This window comes from Salvia splendens, chromosome 4, assembly GCF_004379255.2.
Source record: "Salvia splendens isolate huo1 chromosome 4, SspV2, whole genome shotgun sequence".
In the NCBI taxonomy this organism is placed as follows: Eukaryota; Viridiplantae; Streptophyta; class Magnoliopsida; order Lamiales; family Lamiaceae; genus Salvia; species Salvia splendens.
In genome coordinates, this window is record NC_056035.1 from 31,300,303 (window position 1) to 31,314,737 (window position 14,435).

At 42.0% G+C, this 14,435-nt stretch overlaps 3 protein-coding genes and 1 non-coding gene across 8 annotated transcripts; 2 read left to right on the forward strand and 2 right to left on the reverse strand.

Moving 5' to 3' along the window:
• Positions 1-1,387: 1,387 nt before the first annotated feature.
• LOC121801738 lies at positions 1,388-1,526 on the reverse strand. Its single transcript, XR_006050670.1, has one exon. It is a non-coding gene; the product is annotated as a small nucleolar RNA Z247 (small nucleolar RNA).
• A 5,549-nt stretch (positions 1,527-7,075) lies between these two features.
• On the forward strand, positions 7,076-9,733 carry LOC121801407 (protein trichome birefringence-like 5). Its single transcript, XM_042200890.1, has 5 exons — positions 7,076-7,843; positions 8,485-8,677; positions 8,752-8,945; positions 9,034-9,189; positions 9,271-9,733. The coding sequence occupies exons 1-5, from the start codon at positions 7,182-7,184 to the stop codon at positions 9,590-9,592; spliced, it is 1,527 nt and encodes a 508-aa protein (XP_042056824.1). The 5' UTR covers positions 7,076-7,181; the 3' UTR covers positions 9,593-9,733.
• A 363-nt stretch (positions 9,734-10,096) lies between these two features.
• Positions 10,097-12,021, forward strand: LOC121799442. Its single transcript, XM_042198806.1, has 4 exons — positions 10,097-10,255; positions 10,520-10,593; positions 10,700-11,046; positions 11,134-12,021. Exons 2-4 carry the CDS (start codon positions 10,539-10,541, stop codon positions 11,731-11,733), a joined length of 1,002 nt encoding a protein of 333 aa, XP_042054740.1. The 5' UTR covers positions 10,097-10,255; positions 10,520-10,538; the 3' UTR covers positions 11,734-12,021.
• Positions 12,022-12,118: 97 nt separating this feature from the next.
• Positions 12,119-14,087, reverse strand: LOC121799443. Of its 5 annotated transcripts, none has more exons than XM_042198811.1 (5): positions 13,874-14,087; positions 13,636-13,665; positions 13,446-13,486; positions 12,571-13,135; positions 12,119-12,497 (listed from the first exon to the last, which is right to left on the reverse strand). In XM_042198811.1, the coding sequence occupies exons 4-5, from the start codon at positions 13,099-13,101 to the stop codon at positions 12,255-12,257; spliced, it is 774 nt and encodes a 257-aa protein (XP_042054745.1). In that variant the 5' UTR covers positions 13,102-13,135; positions 13,446-13,486; positions 13,636-13,665; positions 13,874-14,087; the 3' UTR covers positions 12,119-12,254. The 5 variants fall into 5 exon arrangements, with proteins under 5 accessions (XP_042054745.1, XP_042054743.1, XP_042054742.1 ...); XM_042198809.1 differs by having other exon boundaries at positions 13,636-13,784; XM_042198808.1 differs by having other exon boundaries at positions 13,636-13,788.
• Positions 14,088-14,435: the final 348 nt, after the last annotated feature.

A 14,435-nucleotide genomic window follows, 5' to 3' on the forward strand; every position in this document is an offset into this window, starting at 1 on the left:
AAAAAGAAGACATTCCTTGAAACTCTCCTCCCCAATCAGATTGAAGAACTTTAATTTTGCAGGATAACATATTTTCCACCATAGCTTTGAAGGCTTTGAAAACATTCAAAACTTCCCCTTTAGATTTTAAAAGATACAGCCATGTGAATCTACTATAGTGATCAATAAACGTCACATAGTAGGAAAATCCATTTCTTGAAACAATGGGAGATGGTCCCCACAAATCACTGTGAATTAATTCAAGCGGAGATGAATGTTGAGCAGTAGAAGGAGTGTAAGGTAAGCGATGAGATTTGGCAATACAACAAGGATGACAAAGTAAGCTAGATTTTATTGAGTTGAAGGAAATATTGCAACTTTGAAGAGCTTTCTCAACAACATCAAAAGCACAATGTCCTAACCTTTTATGCCATAGATCTATGCTAGGGACATAAACAGAATTAACAAAACAAGGAAGTGAAATGGGAACAGCAGCAGGTCCTAGTTGAGCTGAGCAGACAGTAGGTTGCTTGATGTTGTTCTTGATTGAATTTGAAAGATTTGAACTGATAGGTGGCTTGGATTGCTTGGGAAGCAAGAATTGGTACAACCCTTGATCAAGGGTGCCCTTGAGAATGACTGCTTTGGATTCCTGGTCCTTGACAAGACAAAAGGTAGGATGAAATTCAAAGAAAACATTGTTATCCTTTGCAAATTTAGACACACTAAGGAGATTTCTAGTGACATCTGGGACATGAAGAATATTTTTGAGATGAAGATTTTTAGAATGAATAGCAGATGAAGTAATCACATGAGATTGACCAATATTAGCAATTTTAACTCCACTACCATTGCCAAGAAGAAGTTCAGTACCTCCTTGATACTCTGTGCTAGAGTTCAGGTTTGAGATGTCATTTGAAATATGGTGAGTAGCTCCTGAGTCGGGATACCATGAGGAAATGGAGTTGTTGTCAAACCCATATCAGATATTGATTGATGAGCAGACCGTGGTTGGAAGTGTGATCCCCGGGCCTGAGCTATATTAGCAGTAGGATTTGAAGGGTGAAAGGGAGTTTGCTGGTAGGAGAGATTTTGCTGCGGTCTAGGATGTGAGTTGAAGCCACTGGATTGTTCATATCTGCTCCAACATCTATCAGCGGAGTGTCCCGGTTTCTGATAGAGCTGACAAACCAAACGGTTGTTGAAGCCTCTTCCTCCCCTTCCACCTCTTCCACCTCTTCCACCCCTAAAGGAGTGTCCCCCCTATTTCCTTGAAACCTGTTAAAAAATTGTGGATTTCCTCTTCCATAACCACTTTCCTTTCTTGACACGGACATGTTAACAACATTAGCAGAGGGTTGTGAACCATCCAGATTAACAGATGAATTTCTTCCAGATTCTAATCGTGTTTCAAAACTATGCAACAAAGCACTTACTTCTGCTACAGTTGTAGGCTCAACCCTTGAAGTGATAGTCACCATAACGGGATCATATTCCATTCCAAGGCCACTCAGAATGTGCAGGATCTGATCTTCATCTGTCACTTTGCATCCAGCAGCTCCAAGTAAATCACAACAATTCTTTATTTTGCTCAAGTAGTCCCTCATAGATAAGGATTCCTTCTTCATAGTCTGGAGTTGTAATTTATACTGCATCATCTTGGCCTTTGACTGATTTGAGAAGCTTGTTTCAAGAGCATTCCATATATCATTTGTAGATCTCAGTCCAACAACCAACACCATTGCACTTTCGGTGAGAGAAGACTGGATCCAGGCCGACAATCGTTGATCTTGACGATGCCAACTTAAATATTCTGGATTCATTCGCTCAGTTCCTTGGTCTTGAATCATTCTGGGTGGATGATCTCCTGTGAGAAAAGACTCCAGCCCATAGCCTTCAATTGTGGCTAAAACTTGTTGCCTCCATATCAAATAATTTGTGTCATTCAATTTGACAGAGATCGGTTGGTTATTTGGTAAGGTGGGAATATCAGAGGTGAGGGAGGAAGAGGTAGAATCACTATGCAATGTACTGCTTGAGCTTGAAGACTCAGCCATGGTTTCAATAATAAAAAAAAATGGAAGGGGAGATGGAAGGGTAAGAGAGACAGGTTAAAAACCTGCTCTGATACCATGAAGAAAATGCAGTAGACCCATATTTAGAAAGAAAGGATCAAAACGCTGGATATGAGATTCAATGTTTAGTCACTTCATAAGGTAGTAGATGATGAAGAACATACAATTTTATCCCAATATATACTGCCCTATAGAAGGATCTAGACTAACACACCTAAGCATAGATAGTTAAGAAACGAGAAAATGAGAAGACAATTTCTCATAATTGAAAGACAACTTTACATGTTCCTCTTTAATGTGTTGTATAACCGCTGACTCTTCGTTCTTCATTATGAGGCTTCTCGACTGATTCACGAGGAATGCTAACAAATCTCTTAATATCAAGAAGGTATCCAAGAAGCCATTTAAAAAGAAGTTTCAAGATTCAAAGGCTGAAGTCTCAGGTGTGAAGGAAGGCCATACCTGTTATTGGTGCAAGAAACCAGGGCATATAAAGCGTGATTGCTATGGCTGGAAGAAGAAACAAGCGGATGAAGGGAATTCACACTCCAATGTTGTGAATGGAGATGATGATAAAGTGCCTGAGGTTATGAATGTGACTGATAAGTGTGAGAAGGGATTCTGGATTGTAGATTCAGGCTGCTCATTTCATATGTGTCCCACGAGGGATTGGTTTCAAGATATGAAAGAGGCAAGTGGTACCGTGCTTCTTGGAAATAATCAGACATGCTGCATCAAGGGAATTGGAAGCATCATGCTGAGAACGAGTGATGGATCTGTCAAGGTGCTGTCAAATGTAAGGTACATCCCTGAAATTAAAAGAAATCTGATATCTCTTGGGACTTTGGAGCAAAAAGGATATTCTTTTGTGTCCAAGAATGGTGAAATGCACATTTGCAAGGGGTCACAAGTAAAGATGATTGCAAGAAGAAATGGAAGTCTCTATTATCTTCAGGCCGCAGTCATCGAGGGAGAATCACACATGGTTGCCATACCAGATCTGAGGATGTGGCATCAAAGATTAGGATACCCGGCAGAGGGTAGCCTCAAAGCCTTGGTGAATTTGGGACTGATAGAGGCAGGTGGAGGAGAAATGGTGAGAGCTTGTGAAGATTGCTTGCTGGGAAAGTCCAAGAAGCAGAGCTACCCAACTGGTAAGCATACATCTACTTCTCCACTAGATTATGTGCATTCGGATCTCTGGGGGCCCGCTCCAACTAAAAGTCTTGGTGGGGGAAGATACTACATGACAATCATTGATGATTGGTCAAGGAAGGTCTGGGTTTACATCTTAAAGGAGAAATCTGATGCATTCAAGACCTTCAAAGCTTGGTGTGCAGAGGTAAAAAATGAGAAAGGTACTGCACCAAAAATCTTGAGGACTGACAATGGCTTGAAATATCTATCCAAGGAGTTTGATCTATTCTGTCAAGAAAATGGCATAAGAAGACACAAAACCGTCCCAGCAAACCCTCAACAAAATGGGGTTGCTGAGAGGATGAACCGAACCTTGCTTGAGAGGGTTAGGTGCATGTTGAGTTCCTCTAGTGCAGGGAAGAATTTCTAGGGAGAGACAGTCTCCACTGCTGCATTCTTGATCAATAAGTGCCCAGCATCAGGAATTGGTGGAGCAATCCCAGATCAGAGGTGGTATGGTGGAGGATTACCCGATTATAGCAGACTTAAGCCGTTTGGGTGTAAGGCTTTTGTACACCAGAAACAGGGAAAGCTGGATGCAAGGGCACTCAGATGCATGATGCTTGGATATCAGCCCAATGTGAAAGGTTATAGGCTGTGGTGTCTGGAGCCAAATAATCAGAGAATAATAGTGAACAGAGATGTGGTTTTTCTTGAGAACAACATGTCTCTGCTAGAAAAAATAGAACTTACCAGGTCGGTTGATGATATTGATGCTCACTTTGAGGTGGAGGATGAGTCATTAACTGAAGAGATTCAAAGAGAGATCAATGATGTATCAGAACTTGATCCAGAACCAGTTCAGACAGAAAGCATCTGTGATGATCTGACAGACTACCAATTGGCAAGGGATAGGCAAAGGAGGCAGAATATCAGACCTCCTGCAAGGTTTAGAGATGCTGAGATGTTGTTCTATGCACTTCATGTAGCAGAGCAGCTGGAATACTCAGAGCCAAGTTGTTATTCTGAGGCTGTGTCTGGGCCAGAATCAAAGCAATGGCTTCAAGCTATGAAAGAGGAGATTGAAGCTCTCATCAAGAATAAGACCTGGATACTTGTTGATAAGGTTGAGTTCAGAAAGGTGATAGGTTGCAAGTGGGTGTTCAAAAAGAAGATTGAAGCAGCTCAAGCTGACAACATAAGATTTAAAGCTAGGTTGGTAGCAAAGGGCTTCAACCAGCAAGAGGGTATGGATTTTAATGAAGTATTCTCACCAGTTGTGAAGCACAACTCCATTAGGATCCTGTTAGCAGTGGCTGCAAGAAAGAATTGGGAGTTGGAGCAGCTTGATGTCAAGACTGCCTTCTTGAATGGAGACTTGGAAGAAACTATCTACATGACTCAACCGCAAGGGTTTGAAGTTCCTGGATCAGAAGGAAAGGTTTGCTTACTCAAAAAGAGCTTATATGGTCTTAAACAAAGCAGTAGACAATGGTATTTGAAGTTCGGTGAAAATCTGTCTAAGCTTGGTTTTTGTAGATCATCATACGACAGCTGTGTCTTTGTGAGGAGGCAAGAGAATAAAGAGCCTATCTACCTACTGCTATACGTAGATGATATGCTGTTATCTGGACAGGATATTGAAGAAATCAGAAGGGTCAAGAAACAACTTGGTGCTACTTTGGTTATGAAGGATCTTGGAGCTGCAAAAAGGATCCTAGGCATGGATATAGTCACAGAAAGAAGTAAGGGGAAGCTTTGGCTATTCCAAAGTGACTATATCAGCAAGTTCTTGAAGAAGTTTAAGTCTGATAACATGAAAGAGACAGCAACTCCTATGGCGGTTCACTTCAAGTTAAGCAAAGATCAGAAAGCAAATAATGAGGTGGAAAAGGCTGAGATGCAATTGATTCCATATCCTAACATAGTTGGGAGTATAATGTACTTGATGATATATACTCGGCCTGATATAGCTCAGGCTATAAGCTCAACCAGTAGATACATGGTTGATTATGAGAAACAACACTGGAATGCTCTAAAATGGATGATGAGGTATCTGAGTGGGGCTAAAAGTCGTGGGATTCTTTTTACTTCAGAGGGTGGAACTAAAGGGGATCCGTTGGTTGGCTATTGTGACTCTGATTACGCAGCCAACGTGGATACCAGAAGATCTCAGACAGGCTATATCTTCACCTTGTTTAGATCTGCTGTGTGCTGGAAATCGAAGTTGCAGAATGTTGTTGCTTTGTCTACAACGGAAGCCGAGTATATGGCTCTTACTTCAGCCGTGAAAGAAAGTAAATGGCTGTTGGGATTGGTCTATGAGTTCGGGATAAATCAGACAAGTGTGGATATCCATTGTGATAACAATGTAGCGATTTGCTTAGCTAGACACCAAATGTTTCACGAACGTAGCAAGCACATCGACGTTCGACTTCACTTTATCCGTGATGAGGTTGAAAGTGGCAGGGTTAGGGTGATCAAGATCGACACAGCCCACAACCCTGCTGACATGCTCACAAAACCATTGAGCAAAGAAAAGTTTGACTACTGTTGCAGGCTTGTTGGTATTCATGACGTGCAATTCTGATATTCCAGCCAAGGTGGAGATTGTTGGGATTTGTGGCTGATCATATGGAATGCTGGTGCATGCAGACATACTATGGGGAGCAAAGTAGTCAATCAAGAAGAGGGAAGAAGTTAGCCGTTAGAGATGGTTAAAGTGTAGTTGTAACTGTTCCGTTAGATCTTGTGAAGGCTCAATCACTTGATACTAGTATAAATAGTTTGTAGCATGTAGGGATGCGTGTGATATATTCTCATTTTCTGTAAGGCGCAAACATCCATTGAATAAGAGGGTTTTCATTCGGTTTTTCCATATATATGTGCGTGTGTTTATCTTCCTTCAAGAACGTCTTCTTTCTTGTTCGATCATATAGCTTACATTCAACAGGTATCGATGCCCAATGAATAGCGGGTCAAGATGGGAACTATCCATTACAAGCTACCCATATCCATTACAAGCTACCCATTTTGCCCCCTAGTTATAATCTACCATAGCAATATTTTGTTTTCAATACTAAAAGATTATTGAAATAAAATTGAATTAATAGATAATTGTCTGCCAAGCTGACTGCAAATCTTTTCCAAAACTCGAGAGCTCAACAGATCCATAAGAGCATCTGTAACCCTTGGGGCCGGGCCGCAAATTGCGAGTCCCGGCCCGTCCCATGCATTACACGGAAGGGCGGCACGGCTCAGGCCCGTCCCGGTGACGCGTGACCGGCCTGGGGAGCGTCCCGAGTCCCGGCCCGGGACGGGGTTGCACGGAGACGGGCCGCAAGTCCCGCGTCCCGGCCCAGCGTTGCACGGTGACGGGCCGGGCCGCAACCAAATTTTTTTTTTTTATATTTTAAATTCGAAATTTTTATATTTTAAATTCGAAATTTTTGTCAACTACGTTGTCACCGAGCCGCCCGTGCAGGGCCTTCCTCACGACATCCGCAATGTCATGGCTCGTTCAGCTGCGATGCGCCAAGAGGAACAACACACTCGCCTCCAAGCCGATCTAATCGAAGAAATTTGGACTCGCAACAACGTTTTCCAGCATTGACGTTATGTTTTCATGTATTTTATTTCAGTTTGAAAATTTATATGTTGTAATTTTGCAGTATTCGATGAAATTAAATTTTCCGTGTTATAAATTTACAGCGTTTTTTATTTTACTTTCAAAATAGGTTGGAGTTGTGAATAGTGTCATTTATTAGTTGCGGCCCGGGCCGCAACCTGCAGGGTTACAGCAGTTGGGGCCTGGGCCGCAACTGTAGAGGAATGATGACGTGGAGGGGACTTGGGGACGGGGTTACTGATGCCCTAAAGCGTGAATCCAAAACCTAGACGATGTGAAATGCAGTTGATACATTCGATTTTACAAAATGGAAAACAAAGTAAATAAAAACCGAAATTTCGAAACAGCAATGTGAAAAAACCATGGTAGCTTCGTCCTCGCACTTCACCAGAAACAAGCTCCTAACTTTCTCTCTCCTCCTCCTCCCTCTCCTCTGCTTCCTCCTCTTCAACAGAAGCCCTCTCGATCCCAAACTCAGAGATCTCAGCCTCATCTCCCAAATCCCCGCCGTCTCCAGATCCTCTCTCTCCCACGACGAATTCGATGATACAAAACAACCCACTTCAATTTCGTCTGATTTCCAAGAAAAAACGACGCCCCTTTCATCAAAATCTGATCTTGATGAGGAAAATGAAGTTCCCATCTCATCAAATTCGAATCTTGACGACGAATCTCCTCAGAATGCTTCAGAGCCGTTGGATCCATCGGAGTCGGAAGAGGAAAAGATAGGTCTCATCACACCGGATTCCGATTCCGATGACAGAAACAGCACGAAATTGGAAGAATCTGGTGAAAAGATGGAGTCTTTGAAGGAGGCCGGTGGTTTAATTGATAATGCGGCGGCGGAAGAGCTGAGGAATTGTGATATGTACAGTGGGAAATGGGTGAAGGATGAAGGGTATCCTCTATATAGAGCGGGTTCTTGTCCCTATGTGGATGAGGCTTTCGATTGTCAGAGCAATGGGAGGCCTGATTTTGGGTATACACAATGGAGATGGAAACCTCATGGATGTGAACTTCCCAGGTTTATCTCTCTTTTGAGGGATTAAGAAATAGCAATGCAGTGTGATTATGTGTTTGTTTGGTCTAATATGCTGATTTGGTTAATCTAATGGCTTGGATATTTTGGGGAAAAAACTTAAAACAAGTTGGTTTTGATATATTCTAATGTTGCCGTGTTGGGATTGCTTAATTCCTACTCTGGAATATGAAGTTTTGGATCAGAGGTTGGAGTGAGTTGTTGTGTTGCCATTTTTGGTATATACTTGGTGAAGTAAGGTTTACACAAAATTGGTGATAGTGATAAATTAAGTAGTTGGGACATTGTGCTACCAATTCTTCATAATCTGAATTAGCATTTAAATTTTATAAGTTGGGTACAACAGTCAAATTTTTGGAGGCAGTAATATTAGGAAGGACTGTTTAAATAAAATGAAGATGCTAGCATGAAAGTGTGAATCTTGGTTATTTTTCCAGGTAGAAGTTGCAAGAATGAGAATGATAGTATGAAATGAAGCTCCTTTAGTGAATTTCTTTAGCAATTATGATTCATATAGACTTGGAATTGTTCTTATGTATGCTTGCTGTTGTCTGGTCATGTGTTTTGCCATTCACGCGCCATGTTTTAGCGATGCCTATTTATACGGAAAGCTTGTGACTGTGTAGGTTTAGCGCGACGGACTTCTTGGGGAGACTGAGAGGAAAGAGGCTTATGCTGGTGGGAGACTCTATGAACCGTAACCAGTTTGAATCTCTGCTGTGTCTTCTGCGTGAAGGGCTTCCGGATAAGTCCAAAATGTATGAAACTCATGGATATAAGATAACTAAGGGAAGAGGATACTTCATGTTCAAATTTGAGGTAAATCCGAGCAGGTCATTCTTCGTGTCATCAGTATTGAAAATACTTAATGGCTGTTGAACTGGTTCTTGCAGGATTACAACTGCACTGTGGAATTTGTTCGGTCGCACTTCCTTGTCAGGGAAGGGGTTCGTGTCAATGCACAAGGAAGTTCCAATCCTACTCTCTCCATCGACCGTATTGACAAGACAGCTGCTCGTTGGCTGAGGGCCGACATACTTGTGTTCAACACAGGGCACTGGTGGACCCATGGAAAGACGTCTAGGGGGTATGTGAGACGATGATTCCTCACCAAATCGACTCGGCTACTTTGTTAGTTACGTTTATATTCATGAATATCACTCCCAACGCTGCAGGAAAAACTACTACAAAGAAGGCGATTACGTCTATCCTAAATTTGATGCTGTGGAAGCATATAGAAGAGCCATCAAGACTTGGGCAACGTGGATCAAGAACAACATGAGCCGTGAAAAGCTGGTTTTCTATCGTGGTTACTCGTCTCCTCATTTCAGGTACCACCTTCCCAACTCGGTTATGCTTTATTTTACCATTGGTTTCGATCTTGTTCAAATGCTTGCATTTTTTAACGACAGAGGTGGAGACTGGGATTCTGGTGGATCGTGCAAAGGAGAGACTGAACCGGTAGTGCAAGGGGCAATCATCGATAGCTACCCTCAGAAGATGACGATTGTGGAGGAAATCCTCAGGGAAACGAGGGTGCAGGCAGTGCTTCTGAATGTTACACGCCTGACCAATTTCCGCAAGGATGGACACCCCTCCGTTTATGGAAAGAACGTGACTCAACTCAAGAAGGTGTCTACGAGAAGGCAAGACTGTAGCCATTGGTGTCTTCCCGGAGTGCCTGATGCCTGGAACGAGCTCATCTATGCTACATTGGTAGCCAGACAGACATAGTCACTATAATCGTGTAGCCATTAAGTTAATTCCTTACATTTAATCGTGTAGAGTCCTCCTTGAAAATGTAATTGATGGTGAGCAATGCAAAAAAATGTATATTCATATTTGTATTATTTAGATCGGAGATGATTTCTACTTTGTTCTGAGTTTTCTAATGATTGAATCTCGTTACCAATCTGTGTAGAAATCAGCATAAATCCACAAAATAAGTCAGAACCGAACAAAACACATAGGTTTAAACACTTCAAAAAATATTAGGTCACTCAATACATTTGAAATTCGGCAAACTGAACTGAATAAAGATTTTTAACTGTAAGGTCGTGTTCTCCTTTCTAGTTGAGATAACCCAAGATATCAAATCTGGGTGTGTGTATTCAGCATGGGCCCACATAAATGAAAAATTATGTTGTTGTTCGGCTTTTTTGGCCAAAACCCATTCATTTATCCAATAGTGACCAATGATTAGAATAATATTTAATTTTTTTTCTCAAATGTCGAAAAAGTCCTCAGCATTGCCCTAGTTTTTATTCACCATCACCATGTCAAAGCGAGAAACAAAAGCAGGAAACATACGGGGAAAGAAAAGGCTGATTTTCAAGTACGTGTGAAAAAAGAGGGTGCAATTGTTGAGCTTTGGCTTCAAGAAACTGAATTCACTAGGTGAGTCGTGCCCTATTCCACTGCTTGGTGTTGTATTGGTCTGCAACTTGTTCTTCAAATTTGTTTGTGCAAAAATATTTGCCGCAAATCGTGTAGAGGCGTAATCACTTGCCGGAGATGTTTATGCCCTAGTTTGTTGAGATTACTTTGAAGTATTTTTCCGTTAACAATGTGAGCATTTTTGCTTTTGTCTGTTTGACTAATGGAGTAATGGATAAAGGGACGAGTTCGTTTATAGCACAAAATTGTGAATGATGTTGTTAGGTTCATTGTTGTAGTTATCATGTCTCAGTCAATGGGCTTCGGTCGTGGATCCAACAGTGGGTTTACCAGCCAAGGTGAGTAGTTAGTAAATCAATTTGTCCAGAATTTTCAGAGCACCTTTTCGATTTTCGTGATATTAACATTATGCCTTTCGTCGCTTCTCATTTTCTGTGTGCAAAGAGGGTACCCAATTTGTGCGAACTAAGTACCGAAAAGGGGAGCGCAGTCGGCGTATGTGGACAACACGTGAAGAAGATATATTGGCTTCTTCTTTGATTGAGCTGGTCGCTAACGGGTGGAAATCTGACAATGGTTTCCGAGCTGGTTATCTGGGGCGTATTGAGCAACGTCTGCGCGAGGCATTCCCCAATACTGATATTACGGCAACCCCCCACATTAACTCAAAGATTGGTGCGTGGAAAAAGTTGTACAAGAGTCTTTCTCAAATTCTATCGAGGAGTGGTGTGGGCTTCACTGCTGACTTCAAGATTGATTGCGATGACGAGCAGTGGGAGCAAATCGTCAAGGTAAATCCGAGATGAATGAACTTAATATTCGTTTACTATTGTGCTTGAACATTCTTGTTTTTCTGAGCTTTATGGTTGGCATCTCAGCTTGACAGCAATGCCAAAACAATGCGCGATAAGGCCTGGACTCATTGGGATCAGTGGGTGCTCATATTTGGGAAAGACCGTGCAATTGGGACCAATGCTGAAGATATCGTTGATGCTGCCCGATCACTCCAGCAGCAAAATGTTGCTGACAGTGAGAACTACTCAAATGACTACTATGTGAACATGGAAGATATACCTCAGGAGGACAACACTCAGCCACGACCAACCCCGACACCTGGGAACTACGAGGAAAGCACTGGGCAGAGTGGAAGCACTCTGCGTACCAGCAACAAAGTTGGAAATAAGCGCAAAATAAGCTATTCTGATGATTCAGCTCTAATGGAGTTCCTTGGTAAGTTACATGCTGACACTAACACCCGGCTAGAGATGATATCGACTAGGATCGGCTATGAGTTTGATATCGGAAAGGCGAGGCAGGAAGTATTTGATAAACTTGGAAGTGTTGTGGGCTTGACCCTGGCACAGAGGTATGATCTTTGCGACATACTGTGTGAGAAGACGCAACGCCTTGAGATCTTCATGGGCATGCCTGCCGAGTCCAAACTAGGCTACGTGCTCAGGTTTCTAAATCAGAATTAGATCTCGAGGTCAACCAGTTAGCATGTTGGTGGTCGATTCCTCCTAACTCTTTTGACAACTATTTGGTCTGTTATAATATTTTGGCTAGAAGACTCTTTGCGCTTAGTTTGTAATTTCAGACTCTCACTTGATGTGTGTTTTGTATGTGCCCCTTTGTTGCACCTATTAAGACCATCCGTCCAACCGGGTCGGACCTTTTTGTAGTGGTGCTTATGAACCTATGCAAGGGGATAATTATGTTCAAACTTTTGTGGTTCTGTCTTATGTTAGTGTAGACTTTGTGCAAAATTTCCCTATTATGTTTAAGTTTGTGAATCACTTTTTGTAAATCCTTTAAAATTGGAAATCGATACAGTACCCATTACTTTGTGATATGCGAATAAAATAGACACAATAAATCCATGCCCAATAGTTAAACTTCATTCCATGGTTCTATTTCAACATGAAAACCAACTACTTGGTGACGTACAACTAGTACACATATAATGTTCAAACAATTTAACTATATTCCTAATAAGCACTCAAGTTGTTAAACCACCTTGTGGGACCTTGAGTCCATTTTCCCGTGACAGCGCATCCCTCAACACACGAGAGTCCCCAGCTGATCCCTCCCATCCGGGCAGGACATAAACAAATTGCATGTTACGGTCACAGGCAGCTAGTGTGTTTGTAGCTATTTGCCCCTTCCGAGACCGGTACCGAGGTTTGTCTGAGCTACTGACTAACACGGGTATATGTGTGCCATCCAAAGCACCTAGACAACCCTACAAGCATGTGATATCTGTGTCAAATAAATGAATATCAGAAAATGATGTGGAACATGGACACAAAGGATACCTTGAACCATTTCCAGCGATTTTCAGCACAATTGTCAGTGACTGGTGTAGGTTTTGAAAGCAAAATTGAATGCAAGGACAAAACAGCACCTAAGACCTTGTTTACATAGTATGAAACAGTGGCCCCCGACCTCCAAAACTCAAAACCGACTTCCCTATTCTTTTTGTGGTGCGCAAGAACTCCAAGAAAGATGGCAACTTGTTCCTCCACCCCAACGACCTTGCCGGTATGCATCCCACAACGCTCAGTGAGAAGATAACATAGACGTGCGAATGTGTTACGATCCATTCGTATATTGGCAACACAGTATGCATCACTCAAATGAAGTAGACGGCCAATTCTATGCAGTTGTTTAGGTACCCTACAAATCACATTGTACCGTTTAGCCGTCTCGAGGATTCGACGCCTCGAACGGCCTGTGCGAGCCCTCAGATACCTATGCACAAGCAAAAATGTCTCCCTCCGAAATATGTACAGAATATCCTCAACCAACTGACATAGCCAAGCATAATTGGCATTTGGTTGCCTCATCTTCCAATCAAGTCAGTTCACACAAGATAATTTGCTGCAACGAAATTCGCATAATTTATACAACAACAAACCGACATTTGCATAATTTATACACTTAAGAGCTTCCCACTGAAGTTTAGATTCAGTTAGAAATTTATACAACAACAAACCGACATGACCTACGAATTACATACAAACTGAATCAAGATTGATAAGACATAAGCGAACCGACACCACCTAAACAGACATCATCTGGGCCAACATAGATGGAAAATCACAGACAAGCCACATTTGTTAATATAGTTTCGTATTTGTAGAAGACGTAATCGACATAAGTGAAAAATAAGATTCCAACCATTACTTACCTTGCAGATGTGAAGTCGATGACAGTTTCCGATATGCACAGCTGTGGCCAGACATTCAAACAAACAGCTTGTTAATGGAAATGTTCTCAACTTGCTTCGACATTTACATAGTAGTTAAAGCTTTAGTTAGAGCTCAATTGACATAGAAACAACTACATAAGTGACAAATCGAGAAGAGAAATTGAACTACCGCGCAGTATTGTGCTTTACGCTTCCAGATCTGTGGACATACCCAAACAAAATTGAATTTTAGGTCACGTATATTGATTCGCCCAACAGATTCAAAGTTTACACACAATATTATATGCTCCGTTTGTCGGATGTCGAAGAATCCCCAAGCTATCTTCGATCGTCGCAGAATAGACAGATGTTCATTTCGGATGAGCAAAAAACTTCAAATTAAATCACACGAAACCGAAGAGCCTTACATGGGGAAGGAAAAGCTGAAAAGGGAACTGAAAAGGGAATTGCGGTCTCTTTCCCTGCAATTTTTGGATGTGGTATCCCCTCTCCGCGACCCAGCCGCTCCCCAAATCGAATGAGATTTTGAATCCAAATTTTCACTCCCCCATTCGAAGAAGATGGAGTGTATTCCGCCAATGGACACGTCAAAAGCAAGGGCACATTAGGGATTTAACCTCCAAGTCTCGGTACACAGCTCGATGCAGATTAAAAATCTCATCTCTTTTGGAAGATTTAAAATCTGGCCCAAAACCCGTGAACAGTGCGGGCCTGTCCTTTTTTATCTGGCCATCTCGATTTTAAAACATAGAAGGCAAACACTATGATATGAAGGGATTTGGAGTGGAATCTGGGCATAACCAATAAGGAGAACACGCCCTAACAGTAAAGAAAGAACAAAGAAAAACTTGAAAGGGAAATCTTATAAAGTAGTTTCTTGATTTATTTAGTTAGTTGGATGCATCTGCAACGGCGCCTGATCGGGCTGCCTCGTCCCGAACAGCCATCGGAACGCCGTTGCGTCTCGCT